This window comes from Capricornis sumatraensis, chromosome 22, assembly GCF_032405125.1.
Source record: "Capricornis sumatraensis isolate serow.1 chromosome 22, serow.2, whole genome shotgun sequence".
NCBI lineage: Eukaryota > Metazoa > Chordata > Mammalia > Artiodactyla > Bovidae > Capricornis > Capricornis sumatraensis.
In genome coordinates this window covers 47,666,279-47,682,654 of record NC_091090.1, presented here as the reverse complement: position 1 = coordinate 47,682,654, position 16,376 = coordinate 47,666,279, and the positions used below count along the sequence as shown (strand labels likewise).

The 16,376-nt window shown below is 44.5% G+C and overlaps 1 protein-coding gene across 1 annotated transcript in view; it reads left to right on the top strand.

Moving 5' to 3' along the window:
* Positions 1-16,376, top strand: part of HIVEP1 (HIVEP zinc finger 1) — a 59,410-nt gene that overhangs the window by 18,980 nt on the left and 24,054 nt on the right. The window contains exons 3-5 of the mRNA XM_068994201.1: positions 3,724-9,638; positions 12,877-13,010; positions 13,717-13,892. Coding sequence (XP_068850302.1) covers positions 3,724-9,638; positions 12,877-13,010; positions 13,717-13,892 — 6,225 coding nt within the window. The remainder of the gene's footprint in view (positions 1-3,723; positions 9,639-12,876; positions 13,011-13,716; positions 13,893-16,376) is intronic.

Here is a 16,376-nt window from a genome sequence, read left to right as displayed (position 1 = left end):
AAAAGCAGAGAGAGTGTGAAAAGAAGGACCAAAAGTTCAGCCTTAAAGAAATTATTACCTCAGAAACAGAAGCGTTTTTTAAGCATCTTTAAACTTAGTAAGATAATTAATTTCTTTAAAGCCACAGTGGGCTTTCCTGGTGGCTCAGACAGTAAAGAATCCGCCTGCAATGCAGGAGACTTGGGGTTCGATTCCTGGGTCAGGAAGACCCCTTCAAGGAGGAAATAGCAACCCACTCCAGTATTCTTGCCTGGGAAATCCCATGGACAGAGGAGCCTGGCAGGCTACAGTCCATGGGGTCACAAAGAGTTGGAGCAACTGAGCTATTAGCTCATGTGTGCACACACACACTGTCATACATAATATGAGGCAATAAAATGAGATTACATGGGAAATATGCAACTTAGGGAACAAAACAATGTTGGTCCGAAACTAATAAAATTGAAACAGCAAGGAACTTAATGGCCTAAAAATCAAATTATTGATGTAAGGGGGAAAGCTTTAGATAATTCTAGAAAAAGCAAAGGAGAGAAACACAAAGATGGAAGCAGTTTAAATCATCGTAAGGGTGGTCCTCCTGTTCAAAGATAATTGGTGTCAGTAATGTAAAAGAGCCCACCCCAAAGAAAAAAACTTGGCCAGAAAATGTATTTGAATAAATAATAAAACTTTTCTGAAATAAACTAAATGTATCTCCTCTTAGAGGTTCATTGTGTTCCAGGAGAAAAAAAAAAAAAAACAATGGAAAGTTGTACAGTGGTCAGTTCTGAGCTGACTACTAGTTTTGCTATTAGACTTTGAAAAGAAATGTTCTTGCAGACAGGAAGGCAGAAAAAAGGCAAGTAAGTCACCTCGAGGAGGAGAAACTACTTGTTACGTGGTCAGCAGGCTTCTCTTCATAAGCTTTACCTCCAGAAAGCAGAGCTGTACAGGCTTTTTAAGAAAAGAAATGTTGTACTAGCACCAGGTATTAAAATTCAGAGAACAAAGAGTAAACCACTATGCAAATAGAGTGTAAATGTTCTAAACTTTCATCAGAGAGAGATGAGTGGGTCTTCATTTAAAACTGAAACGTGGTTCATAAAATCTGTTTAAAATGTGTTTTTTTTTTTCACATTTAGACGAATGATCTCTATAAAGAAATAGGGATTTTAAGTCATTCCTTCCCCTTCATCTCAACTTCATTTTCTTAAAATACAAAGTTGAATTGTTGAATTGTCTTTTTTTTAATATATACATAGAATGTCCCCTTTAAAACTTCCTATGGTATTTCTTGGTAATTTGCCTGTGAGTTGAATTTTTGCATTTTTTTTTTTTTTCCTTTAGAGTGTAAGCCATCGTTTAACTTTTTTTTTTTTTTTTTTTTTTTTTTTGTGGACAAACAGCTTTACGTAAAAATAAAATTTTATTCCAGAAAGTATGCAAAATATAAAGTAAACATGTTCACCCCAGTCAAAGCTCAGGTCACACTGGGCTGTAGATGGGCTTGGCGTGGGCAGGTTTTTTTTTCAAATCTCTTGTTTTTTTGCTGACAGTCGCCTGAGTTGGGAACTGCCGCTCCTCCAAGTGGCTGCTCTGCTCTGTTTTTGTGTCTGTTTTAACAGCCTAGTGGCTGTCTTGTTTCAGCCCACCTCCAGATTCTTAGGAAGTGAGTGGGGAAACTTCTCACCCAAGATGCTGATCATTTTTCATTTCGCCCTTTTGCTTGTGTAGTTAATGAGAGGCATCAAGTACATCACTGACTTTACTGCATTTGTCCTGAAGAGGGAAAACCAGTGGGGAAATACCATTTTATAACTGAGTGGGTTGAAGAATCAAAAAGATGTGCTCAACGTCATTTTGTAGAGGTTATCAGCAATACTGCTTCCCTGGTGGTTCAGGTGGTAAAGCATCTGCCTGCAATGTGGGAGACATTGGTTTGATCTCTGGGTTGGGAAGATCCCCCAGAGAAGGAAATGGCAACCTACTTCAGCACTCTTGCCTGGAAAATTCCATGGAGGGAGGAACCTGGTAGGCTACAATCCACGGGGTTGCAAAGAGTCAGACACGACTGAGTAACTTCACTTCTATCAACAATACTGATACTTTTTTTTTTTTCTAGCTTTCTTTAGCGCAAGTATTTTCATCATGAGACCTTCCCTCCTTTTATTTGCCTCTCTGATTGTAGTGGTTAAATGTATCTTTAGTGGATTAGTATGGTGTTTTTTTTTTTCCGTTAAATTAAAACATGAGCGCACATAAACTGATGTCACAAGATGACTAGAAATTTTTATTTTATGTAAATTCTTCAGTTAATGCAAAGTAGTTATTTTGGTGTAGACATTTGGGTCTAATATGAATTTCAAATAGGTGCATTGTAACAGCTATTTGAAAATAATGAGAAATTACAGTATTTGGCTTCCCTATAAGTAGGTAATATAAGCTTGAATAATTTTTGTTGATGTGCCTGAAGATCCAACAAATCGAAAGAAACTGAATTATGGCAAGCAATTATTGCTCAAAAATACAATAGTTGACAGTGATTATGGGTGGTTGATGCCATTTGAATGGTGATTTATTTCAACACAGGAAGAAATGGAGGTGGTTTCATCTCTTCTCTCCTGTAATAAGCTCTATCTAGCGACCTGCTCCAGAGAAGGCAATGGCAACGCACTCTAGTACTCTTGCCTGGAAAATCCCATGGATGGCGGAGCCTGGTAGGCTGCAGTCCATGGGGTTGCAAAGTCGGACACACTGAGCGACTTCACTTTCACTTTTCATTTTCATGCATTGGAGAAGGAAATGGCAACCCACTCCAGTGTTTTTGCCTGGAGAATCCCAGGGACGGAGGAGCCTGGTGGGCTGCCGTCTATGGGGTTGCACAGAATCGGACACAACTGAAGCGACTTAGTAGCAGCAGCAGCAGCAGCAGCAGCTACCTACTCGGCTATCATTAACAGCAAAGAAATGTAGCCATTGAATATTTTGTGCAATTAAAATGGCGATTTTTGGTTTTTTTTACTAAAGGCCATTACATCATTCTGACTTTAAAATTTTGTTGTTGAAGAGTCACTAATAAGTGTATTATTTTACTTTCATGTTTTTGTTTATGGGTATAATTGCTATATTTGCAATTCATCACAGTTCTACTAGTGAATATCCCATGATCATCTGAGTTACGTTTGCTCTAAAAATCATTATATGGAATCACACTGGGGTCTCTTACATTGCAGGCATATTCTTTACCAGCTGAGCTACCAGGGAAGCCCATAAGGATATCAGTATTGCCTATTTTGGAGCAATGCTATTATTTTAGAAATTTGCTGAGAAGTTTGCTTTAAAAGATACTAAACGTGAAAAGACAAATACCCAGCATGAAAAAGCTGGATTTTCTTCTTTGTGGGCCAGCTCTCTCAGACTGTCATTCTAGGGTCCTCAGCTGCAAGGGTGAAGGTGGAAGATAACTTTGTTTTGAAACAAAACACCCAGGACCTTGGTGAGATGGAGGTCAAGAGAGGAACACAGTGTTCTAGAAATGTATATAGTAAGGTCAACAGATTTTTGATGGCCAGCATATCACCGGAATGCTAGAATGCAGTTTTATCCAAAACGGGCTTTCCTTAAACTGCCTTCTTCAGTTGTCATAACACCCTCATGATTGTAATGGTAATTAAAAAAAAAAATTCATAATTGGTGTTCCTACCACTTTACCAATTGGTTCTCTTTTTTCCTTTTTTTGAACAGAACTCTTAGAGGCTGGCATCAAAGGAACTTCCGAATCGCTTAAAGGTGTGAAACGGAAAAAGATTGTAGCAGAGAATCACCTGAAAAAAATACCAAAATCCCCTCTGAGAAATCCTCTTCAGGCCAAACACAGACAAAATACCGAAGAGTCCCCTTTCCCCGTGCTCGCGGGCACGGCAGAGCCCCACAAGAAGCAGAGCCACAGTCCGGTGAAGGCCGGGGGGAGGCCGCTGACCAAACACAACGGGGAGACCCCAGGGCTGACCGCCGGGACCCCCAAGTCCGAAGCCCCCGTCTGCCCCCGGAAGCCCCCATTTCTGCTGCAGCCGTCGGAGCCGCGCCGATGGCGGTCGGAGGGCCCCGACCCCGCCAAGGCCGGCGTCCCGGAGGGAAAGCGTGACCCCGGGTCCCCGCCCAGCAAGGGCAAAGCTGAGCACTGCGAGGGTCCAGCCTCCCCCGGCCACAGCTCCCCGCCCTCCTCCTTTGTAAACACCGCCTTTGACGTCTTGCTGAAGGCCATGGAGCCAGAGCTGAGCACCCTGTCGCAGAAGGGCTCACCCTGTGCCGCAAAGATCGAAAACCTGAGACCAAATAAAACCACACGCGCCCCTGCTCACCTCCACGGAGGCCCGCGGGAGGCCCCCGACCCGCGCCCGCCGGATGCGGCCGCCCCCTCGCAGCCGCTGCCGCCGCCTCGGACCTCATACCCTTCCGGGCCAGTGTCCGCCGCTCAGAGGAAGGACCCAGCAGCAGTCCGGGCCGCCTCTCCCGCGTATCACATACACGAACTCCCCGTGCCTAAACCCGGCCCACAAAGTCAGCAGCTTCCCGCATGTTCGGGTTTCGCCCCATCTCTCACGAACCTGCAGAGCCAGGAGAACGCCCAGCTTGAACACGTCTACACCGCCGCGGCCACGTCACCCCCCGGCCGCACTCAGGTCACCCCTCCCAACCAGCAAGTGGACGCTGCCGCCCCGGTGCCGGTGAGCCCCGCGCCTTCCACACAGTCACCCCCACGCCCCATCTACAACTCGAGCCCTGTCGCCGCTGTGGTTAACCACAGCGTGGAGCAAATGTGCAGTCTTCTCCTGAAAGATCAGAAGCCAAAAAAGCAAGGAAAATACATCTGTGAGTATTGCAACCGAGCCTGTGCAAAGCCCAGCGTGCTTCTAAAGCACATCCGCTCCCACACTGGGGAGCGCCCCTACCCCTGTGTGACCTGTGGGTTTTCATTTAAGACTAAAAGCAACCTGTACAAGCACAAAAAGTCCCACGCACACACTATCAAACTGGGCCTTGTCCTGCAGCCAGATGCCGGCGGCTTGTTCATGTCACACGAGTCCCCCAAAGCACTTAGCATCCATTCGGATGTGGAAGACAGTGGAGACAGTGAAGAGGATGGCGCTGGCGATGAAAGGCCGAACGACCTGGGCTCCATGGACCTGCAGCCAGCACAGATGATAAGAATGCTGTCCAGCTCGGAAGCTTTACCAAAATCAGGTTCCATTCCAACCAATCCCAAGCACGTGGTCGGTGACTTTGCACCGCAGGACAGGTCTTCAGAATCACAGGCCGTGGCAGAGTTACCAAAGGTTGTGGTCCACCCCATCAGCATGTCCCCTTTAAGAGTTGATAGCCCGAAGGTTACGGAGTCCAAGCCTGAGCTCCCTGGTGCACAGAAAGACCTTCAAGGAACCCGGGTCCTGTCCCACCCGGCTTGGGCGTCCTCCGGGGAGGCAGATGAGAAGGCCCATCAGAAAGGCGACCCAAGTCAGCCCGATGGAAAGCCAGAGTCCCCTGTGGGCACAGCGCATGCCCAGCTGCAGAGGCAGCAGGCCACTGATTACTGCCAAGAGCAGCAAGGAAAACTGCTGAGTCCTCGCAGCCTGGGAAGCACGGATTCGGGCTACTTTTCCCGATCTGAGAGCGCCGACCAAACCGTGAGTCCACCCACCCCCTTTGCCAGGACACTACCTGCCCCAGAGCAGGACTCTGCAAAGAACAGCGGGCCCTCGACCCCTCGGGTCAGCACACCAGCAGCCTCTGCTGTTCCAGCAGGTGAAAAAGCACCCCTCTTCCCAGGTCAGATGAGACTTCCACTGGAACCGAAAACACTGGAGGAGCGGATCTCGAAGCTCATCTCCGACAACGAAGCCCTGGTGGATGACAAGCAGCTGGACAGCGTGAAGCCCCGGAGGACCTCCCTCTCCCGCCGGGGAAGCATCGATTCCCCCAAGTCATACATCTTTAAGGACTCTTTCCAGTTTGACTTGAAACCAATGGGACGGAGAACAAGTTCAAGCTCTGATATACCAAAGTCCCCTTTCACCCCGACAGAGAAATCAAAGCAAGTGTTTCTTCTGTCTGTACCTTCCCTCGACTGCCTGCCCATCACCAGGAGTAATTCCATGCCCACCACTGGGTACTCCGCAGTACCTGCCAGCATCATCCCTGCCCCACATCCACTGAGAGGAAGTCAGTCTTTTGATGACAAAATTGGCGCTTTCTACGATGATGTCTTTGTACCAGGACCTAACCCTTCTGTGACCCAGAGTGGACATCCCCGCACCCTGGTGAGACAGGCAGCGGTGGAAGACTCCTCAGCGAGCGAAAACCACATTCTTGGGGCCGGACTGCCCTGGGACGAGAGCCATCCCGGAGGCAGCCCCGCCGGGGAGACCACAGCCTCGAGGAGCAAGCCACCGGCCCCAGGCTCACACTTGGAAAAGAAGAAGTCTCACCAAGGGCGAGGGACCATGTTTGAGTGCGAGACCTGTAGAAACAGGTATCGGAAACTGGAAAATTTTGAAAACCATAAGAAATTTTACTGTTCAGAGTTGCACGGACCAAAAACCAAGGTCGCTGTGCGGGACCCAGAGCACAGCCCGGTGCCTGGCGGGGCACAGCCTCCCATCCTGCACTACAGGGTCACCGGGGCCACCAGGGTCTGGGAACAGACGACCCAGATCCGGAAAAGGAGGAAAATGAAAAGCGTCGGAGATGATGACGAACTTCAGCAGAACGAGAGTGGAGCACCTCCGAAAAGCTCCGAGGGCTCCCAGTCTCAGAGCACGCTGGGCCTGGCTCCCTTGTCTCAGCAGAACCTTGCCGTACCCAGCGAGCTGCAGCCTCGAAACCAGCGGCAGACCACGCAGATTCAGCTTGGGGCCAGAGGTCCCGACCAGCCCCGGGACCCAAAGCCGTCGTCCGTCCTGGAAGAGCTGATGAGCTCGGCTGCCCAGGACAGGGCAGAGCCCAAGAGACACGGGGCTGGCATCTCGGTCATCCAGCATACAAACTCGCTCGGCAGGCCCGGGGCCTTTGACAAGCTGGATACTGGCGAAGGCGCATCCCCCGTGCCTTTCCAGGAGCTGAGAATGGGCAAGCCGGGGTCTCTGAGTGTCAGAGGAATTTCCCAAGAGGAAGGACGCCCTTCCCGGCACACCTCTCAGCCCACACTGTCCGATGCTCTGAGGGGGGAACTTCAGGACGGTTCCAGAAAGATCTCAGGTGAGCGGCACGTGCTCGGACAGCCCTCCAGACTCGTTCGGCAGCACAGCATCCAAGTCCCAGAAATCCTGGTCACCGAAGAGCCAGATCAGGACCTGGAAGGCCAAGGCCATGATGCAGAGAAATCGGAGAAGTTCAGTTGGCCTCAGCGGAGCGAAACCTTGTCCAAGCTGCCCACGGAGAAACTGCCGCCCAAGAAGAAGAGGCTGCGCTTGGCCGAGATGGAGCATTCTTCCACCGAGTCGAGTTTCGACTCCACGCTCTCCCGGAGTCTCAGCAGGGACAGTAGTTTATCGCACACTTCCAGTTTCTCCGCGTCTTTAGACGTGGAGGACGTTTCTAAGACTGAGGCCTCCCCCAAAATCGACTTTGTGCACAAAGCGGACTTCCTCCTGATTCCCTCTGGCTCTAACACGCTGAGTGTTCCGGCGGGTCACCGGGAGATGCGGCGGGCCGCGTCAGAACAGATTCACTGCCTGCAGACATCCATGGAGGTGTCCGATTTCAGAAGCAAGTCATTCGACTGTGGAAGCATCGCCCCATCTAAGAAGGTGCCCCCGGCCGAATCGCATCCTCCGACATCCGCTTCCGGCGTGGGGGTCGCCGGGCATGTGCCCCTCTTGGAAAGACGGAGGGGTCCACTGATACGGCAGATCTCTTTAAACATCGCTCCGGAGAATCAGCTGGCTTCCGGGAACCCATTATCTTTCCAGACCATCGCCCGTCCCGCTGTGAACACAGTGCCATTGCAGGGGCCTCAGCTCACTCACACAGTTTCAGCTGCGTTTCCTGCAAGTACTTTGTACTCCCAGACTCCAGGGAAGGATGTGCGAGCAGAAACGGCAAGTTCCCACTCTCCAAACCTCTTTCCCGTTCAACAGCTTCTAGGTATACACTCGTTGAATCAAATCCCCGTGCCCCTTAGCCACCCAGACACACAGATGTCCCTGCAGGTGTCTTCAACGCAGAGTGTCAAACCAGATGCAAGCCCCGGTGGCCGTCTACCTTCTAAAAGTGAGGATTGCTTTGCTCCCAAGTACCAGCTCCTGTGTCCCACGGTCCCCTCCAGCCAACCTTGCACTTCTAATCCTGTGCAACCTCTGCAAAAGCAAGTTCTTTCAGATGCAGCCGGGGCCACCCCTCGTGTGACCTCACTGACCTTACCAGCCAAATTAGCAGAAGCCACATCTAACTCGTGTCCTCCGCCACCCCTGAAGGTCGGGGCTCTCAGCGGTCAGGTGCCAAAGGTGCCCACGTCCTTGACGCTGTCCACGCACCTGCAGACTCAGGTCCCCACGTACTGTTTCGCTGCAGTCACAGCTCTGCCACAAATCCTAGTGACCCAGGATCTCTCCAATCAGCCGATTTGCCAGGCTAATCGTAGTACGGTGCCAATCAGCGAAGAACAAAATTCCGTACCAAAACCGCAAAACGATACCCGGAATGCTTTGCCAAACCCAGAGGGAGAGCTCGTCCGCCAACCTGTCTTTTCAGAGATGGGCCAAAACCCATCTCCGTCAGAATCCTCGCCCACAACACCGAAGATGTCTGTCGGGAGACTTTCCCCACAGCAAGAATCTTCAGCTTCCAGTAAAAGGATGCTCTCCCCAGCAAATAGTTTAGACATTGCCATGGAAAAGCACCAGAAGCGAGCCAAGGATGAAAACGGAGCTGTCTGTGCGACAGACACGAGACCGCTGGAAGCAGCGGGTTCAAGAGCTCCTGACGGTAGCAAACAGAAGAAGCCTGTGCTAGTGAGGCAGGTGTGTACCACGGAGCCCCTTGAGGCTGTGACATTGGAGCAGGATGTTGTTCCTCACCCCGAAGTCAGTACCGAGGCCCTTCACTTGACTGATGTGCCACCAGCCGATAGAGAACCCATGAAAGAACTGCAGGAATTTGAAAGCATCCCATCAGCTGTTTTGCTAACGCCGACAGTTCGAAACCCAGCTGCACCTGCAGAGAAAACTCACATTTCTCCTTTGGAATCCATAGACAACCACCAAGAAAGGAGGTCTCCAGGGATTAAAAATCCAGGCGACAAAGCAAATGTCCAGGAACAGAGTCAGCATGCGGCCACGACTCCTTCCACGTGTGAGGCTGGCGACACACAGCCGTCCACGTCCTTCCCCAGCCTGAAGACGGCCACCAGCTTCACATGGTGCTACCTGATGAGACAGAAGGCCCTGCACCTGCCGCAGAAGGACCAGAAAACTTCAGCCTACACCGACTGGACCGTGAGTGCCAGTGATCCAAACCCACTCGGCCTGCCAACCAAAGTGGCTCTTTCTCTCTTGAACTCCAAGCAGAAGACCGGAAAATCTCTGTACTGTCAAGCAATAACCACCCATTTCAAGTCAGACTTACTGGTCTATTCAAGCAAGTGGAAAAGCAACTTAAGCAAGGTACTTAAAATATCCTTTATCTTCAGAAAGAGTCTGTGCAAGTTAGTTTCCACCTGTCTGGATGCCTGCAAACATTTCAGTTGGAGGTTGTGTTTTAATTTTGAGTGACAAACTGTGCTAAGTGTAGAGTTATTTGAAAGAAAGTGATAAGTTTACCAGGGAGCTATATTGATCAAGATTGCCCAGAGTCCCTTCAGTGATTCTGTCTTCAAGCATTTTGAAAATGATAACCTGCCTTGAGCACTTTTTTTTCTACTGGCGGAAATTTAAGTCTTAATGGTACATATAATCATATTTTTACTTTCATCTTTCTCTTATACTAAGGATTTGTTTTTCTTGTTAGGTCACAGAAGACTACATTTATGCCTTGTCCCTGCTAATGAAGGGAAACAGAGCTGTGAATATTGGAGATTGTTCTGTTTCATTTTGAAATAGAAGCAGAGAGCCATTCATCCTTGCTTTATGCAAATCTGACCAGCTTCCGCTGACCATACTGATCCCATGAATCATCTTACTACTAGAGAAAAGATTCACAAAATAACTATACACTTGATAATTAAGTTGATTTGGTCAAGATTTGTACAGAAAAGTCATAAAAGTATTAAGTTTGGGTTATTTGTGAAATAAATCTTACTAGAGTTGTTGGCTTTATAAAATGAGGAAATCATTTAAATGATTAAGAATAAATACATAAATAAGGGTATTAGGTTGGACTCTAGACATTCAGAATTGTAGACTAAGTTCTTGATCTGTACAGGTTATACAGGTTCATAAATATTTATTTATCAATAAGATAATAATCACAGTACCAGTATTATAATAGAAGTGTATACAACTTTAAAAGAAGGAAGTCTAACACTACCAGGTAACTCAAGGTATATAAGGAAGATATTCCAAGAGTGGTGATACTTTAGCTGAATCTTTAAGGAAGGAAAAAAAGTAGAGATTTTTTTTTTCAAGCAAACAGAAATGAGAAATTTTAATAGTCTGCGAAATGATGTGGAAGTGAAAAAGAGCGTGGTTCATTTATAGGACCCCAAGGAGTCCAGCATGGCTAGCAGGTGTTGGAAGCTTGAGACACTGACCTAGTTTGAAGTTGGAAATGTAAATAAAGACAAAGGAATGCAAATGGTGGTAGAGAGCCTTTGTTACTTTCTCAGTGGAGGAGGGTGCATCTAGACCACTCAGAATTTAATTTTCAGATGCTCAGCCTCTACGTCTACTAAATCAGATGGAAAATGAGACTTGAGCATGAGAATTTAAACAGAGCTTCATGTATCTATGTTCCTGAAGCACCTATGAAAACTAGCTCTCCTGCAGTGCTGAGTGCTTGGTAGAAATGCCTTGGGAAGTGCACACCCGGATTTGGAGCTGGGAAGAGAGTTCCCAGGTGGAAGGTGTAGAGATCCTTCAGTGCATAGATGCAGTTAATGAGGTCCCGCAGGAAGACTGTGAAGAAGAGAGAGGGGCCTGGGGTGGATCCCAAGATCCCTACTATTCAAAGGGTTGAATGAATGAAGAAAGTCCCCGTTGGAACTGAAAGAGAATCTCAAAAGGAGGGGAACTAGGAGAAAGTGGTATCATACAAGGCAAGGAAGAAGATATTTTAAGAATTGTTCGGGCCAAGAGGTCAGACAAAGAAGTCTAGCATGGTGTCAGGACTGAACGGTCTGATATCTCTGAGACTTGAGCTATATGGACTGGTGACCATGGGCGACTGGCTACTGGCTTGAAGGCGGACTCACACCCAAATGTGGATGTATTTATAATTCAAAATGGAAAAGAATCGACAGATGCCAAAAGAAACGAGGTGTCAACAACGTATAAGGGATAGAGTAGTTAAGCATATAGACTGAGAAAACAGTAAAGCTTTGGCATGTCGCTCAGTGGTGAACAGAAATGAGATTTGATAGCAAGAATGTGAGCAAAAGATAAGTGAGAATTTGGTATTGAGAAGAAGATAAGCAATAGGATTGCTGCTGTTAAAGGTACAAAGTCAAGGAAAGGTGTGAGTATATAGATTCCAGATTGCAGGGAAACCGGATGTGTTTGGCAGAAAAGGAGGAGACAGTTGCCTTTGTACTTGTCAGGGTCCGTGCCATTACCTCTTCACACCCCCTTTTTGAGACAGGCCAGCTGCTCTTCTTTGCCCCTGGCTTTGTAAGGCCTTCCCAAAGGAGTTCTTGGTGAGGCCGCACTGGCCCTCTGTTCGTGGTACACACACCCTCTCATCACTTAACTGTTACTATGCCGTCACAGTACAATAGCTGTCTACTTGGCATGTCGGGGAGGCTGGAATCAAGAGGCCCTTGATCAGAAAAGTTGGGCCTTACTTTGGATTTGGCCAGAGGACTGGGGTTGGTGCCCTTGCCGTTAACACTTGACCTCGGACAAGGGTCCTTCCTCACTGGGACGTGATCCACTAGTGCTGCCCACCTCCCAGGGGCCTTCGAGGGCAGAGTGGACCGGGGAGTGAGATAGGTGGTTGGGAATAGTGCAGCTGTATAAAATCATGAGTTGGTGTCACTACGGCGTTTCGGCGGGGAAAGTACACACTGTTCATTATTCTCGTGTTCAGTGCATTTTTTCTAGAGATTTAAGTAGTATGAGGCCAAGACCTAACTTTTGACCTGTGATGTATAATTCACAGTCATCACTATTCAGGAACTTTGCAGAGGATATAGAGAAGAAATCTAATTATGGTTTAAAATGATGGGGAAGAGGAGGCTAAAATATTGGGAAACAGGGCTACTGCTTTAACTTCACAGCACATTGATACTGGTGGGGAGTTACTCATCTTTTTCAGGGTGTGAGACATTCTGCCAGAGGGGTAGCTAGCTCTTTTCCATCTTTAAAGAGTAAACTCTTTAACAAGCATGCTTAGGCTGTAATATGAGTGGTTAGTTAGCTCTAAGAACAGTATTTAGTTTATTTTTTAAATTCGTATTAAGTTCATTGAATACCAGGGTGGGGGGTTGTAGAGTCTTTATTTGGGGGTGTCACTGGAATGTGGTGGAATTTTAAAGTCCAATAAGATTTATCAGTTCACTGTGATTCCGACAGATAAAGGAGAGAAAGCAATGACCTTTAAAGCTGTTATATCCTTGTAATGACTTCCATTAAGCTAACCTTATGCACTGTACTCTGCCGTGTTTTAATTTCCAAGTGAAACATCAGCGTGTTTGTGTTTTCAGCTATATTAAATTAGTGTCTCTCTCTTTTTTTTTTTCCCTTTCAGAGAGCATTAGGTAATCAAAAGTCCACAGTAGTTGAATTCAGCAGTAAAGATGCCTCTGAAATTAACAGTGAGCAAGATAAAGAAAATTCCTTAATCAAAAGTGAACCAAGAAGAATTAAAATATTTGATGGAGGGCAAGTACAAATTTTACTTCTTAAATGTACATTTAAACTTACTTTTTAAATGTACATTTGCTTTCATGTGAATGAAGACTTACTAGTGCCAATTTTATATAAATGTTGCAGAGTTTCTCGGCTTATTAACAGAATCTTCATGGCAAAATATATGTTAGGTATTATGTTAAATAACTCCATTTTGATCAAGAAAATGATAACTATTTAGGAAACATTGTAGGTTCTAGGAGGCAGCTGAACACTGTATTTTCAGAGTGAACCCTGGGTTTCACATTGATTCATAATAAGGAATGGCCTGGAAAAAATCTGCTAAGAGAGATGAATTAATTGCCTATTTGATATCTTTTGTGAATTTGGTTGTGAGAAAAATCATAACAGCCAATTGTAGTTAAAATGAAGTTCAGAAATATTTCAGTACTGATAGTTGTAACTGAATTTAACAATAACAAAACTTTTAGACAAGTGACTTAGAGGAACTATTTTAAAATTAAACCTGGTATTGAATAAAGTTGCTTGAATTGAATCAGCTATTACAATATTGTGTTGCTTTGAAAAGCTGGAATATTCTGTTACTTGTACATGCATAACATTTATTGAGTGTAAATATTGTGCCTTGTTTTATTTTTTAGGTTGAATTTTAATCATCAATATTTTCTCCAAGACATAGTATCCAGTTGCTTTATTCATTGTTTTTTCTTTAAATTAGATATAAATCAAATGAAGAGTATGTATATGTCCGAGGCAGGGGAAGAGGAAAGTACATTTGTGAAGAATGCGGAATCCGTTGTAAGAAACCTAGTATGTTAAAGAAACACATACGAACCCATACAGATGTCCGCCCCTACCACTGCACTTACTGTAACTTCTCCTTTAAGACTAAAGGTATGAGATGACATTGCTTCATAGTCCTTTATTACATGCATGAAGTCAGCAGAGCCAAGACCCAGCTTTACAGATTATTTGACCAACGCTGTAGTAGTTTAAATAGACTAAATTATACCTTGTTAGCATCATGTTTTTATTTCTTTATATATTTCTAGACCTCAGATTTTAATTACATACTTTTAGAATATATGTAATAAATATGACATTCTAAAAGGAGCAAGTGCCCTTTTTTCTTTTACTCCCCAAATTACAGTTGTATAACATGATGACTAATACATTTTCAAAATTACTTATTTTGGGGCCAAAGAAGAAAAAGAAATTTTTGTGATCACAATTAAATGCATTTCAGTGCTAAACGATTAAAGACAAAAATTAATAAGTACAGTAAAATTATACTGATTATGTTCATGTTTTATTATCTAATTTTAGTCATGCAAAGCCATTTCTTTTGTTTTCCATGAAACATTTATTTTACCCAAATTCTGTTGAATTTTAGTTTCAAAGTTTTATACTCTTTAATTATTATAGAACTCAGAACTAGTAGTTAAGGTTAGATTTAGTACCATTTCTGTATTCTTTATATGTTTTTATTTAAATTGTAAGGCTTTATTATAGTTAAGGTAATTTTACCTTCTGCAAATTTCCTGTTGCATATAATGAATGCGCTATTGTAAAATGTTTGCTTTCTCCATTAGGTTCCTTGTTTATGGGTTATTATATAAAAATTAGTTGTTTGAGGCTTCGATTTCATATACCACCCTTTACAAAATAAGACTCTCCCAAATACAAGGCAATGTGATCATAAAATTATTTGTCTGAAAGGACAAAATCTATGAAAAATATTTAATCAGTAACTTTTTCACAGAACTACTTTATTTTTATCCCTTTTAGTTAACATTTGCTTTTTTCTTATTGTACTGGTTGACTTTGAGGTTTCTGTTTTAAAGATTGATAAATTCTTCAGCAAAGTTTATTACCTCTTTTGGCTACTGTTTATTGGCATTTAAGGAGAGTTATAGTGTATAGCAACTAAGTAGCTTCTACTTAGCTCTCCTTAAATGCCAGTAATACCTGAAACAGGAGTGATGGGGGAAAACAAAACTGTGATCCAGATAGCCTTGAATATTTCTAAAGTTTCAAGAAATCATGAGTTGGGAGCAACCGTGATTCTGTCTTTCTTGGTGTATAGAGGAGTTCCTTCTAGAAATGGAGGGTGCATTTCAGGATGATTTTCCTGATCTTGTGGGAAGGCTTTTGATAGGATTAAGTGGTTTGATCTTTTAACCCAGTTCATGGCTTTTACACTGGTTTTGATCCTAATGATTATGAAACACCTGTCTGTTAAATAATTTCCAGTGTGAGACCAGGAGATCAGCAGTAGCCCAGTATTTACAAATGAAAGATGACCAGGTACAAAGTGACGTTACCAGATAAAAGAGAATCAAGGTATAATGTGAAATGGGTGTTTCTCAGTAGGAGGGAAAGGAGTCAGGATATTTTAAAGGTATATTTATAAGGGCAAGAAAGGAAGGAAAACGTAGATGTGGAAAACCAAATGGAACCACAGAGATTTCTTGGCAAAGAAAACTTTCATGAATCATCAAGTATGAATCCTAGTGAGATAACTCAAACCAGCATCATGTAGAATTTTAGATAAATGTCTATTAAATGGTGGACGGGGCATTGTGGTCCGTGAAGAGCGAGCAGTGCATGTTAGCAGTCTTCCTGTCTGTCATTTCTCCAACATGCCGCACATGTGAGTTTACGTTAAACTTTCTGTTTTGTCAGATTGTTCATTGGAATTATGTGATAAATAAATACTTATTTAAAGAAAGCTACCCAAGCTCAGGAGACTGGTGAAGAAAATGTCAGAAATTCACTATTTCCCTATTCTCCTCAGGGCAATTCTCTTTGCTGTGGTCAGCTTCCTTGTAGAAGGCTACCTTTTGTGGATGCATGTGGAACAGATTCCATAGAACCTTTTAAAGGCAGCTAACTAATAAAAGTCTTGTTTTTTGATGAGACTGTAGATTTTGCCCTACTCTGATTGATTTGGTTTTCCCAAGCAGTTCACCTCTACTTCTTATTGGATGTGTCTGATTATTAACAGAAAGTAACAGTGATGTGACGGCATGCCCTATAAATAGGAGTATGCAAAGATAGCATTGCTCTGTCCTCCTAGACTTTGATGCTTCTGGTGGTCATGCTTGTAAATCTATGCTTCATCATTTGTCCTCTCAGTTTATTTTATGAATGCATTTTCAAATCAGTTTTAATTGATTTGTCTTCATTATTCTACTTTAAAGGTCAGTCAGCAGAAAATATACATTGAGCTTGCATCTCTTTAGGATTTAGGGCCATTTATATCACAGAAAGTTGGGCTGTCTCTATATATAGCTATAGGAACCCAGAAACAAAAGCTTCCTGCTTTCCAGAGGATTTAGATTAATGTTTATTAAATCTGTTGAAAAATGTATTGTG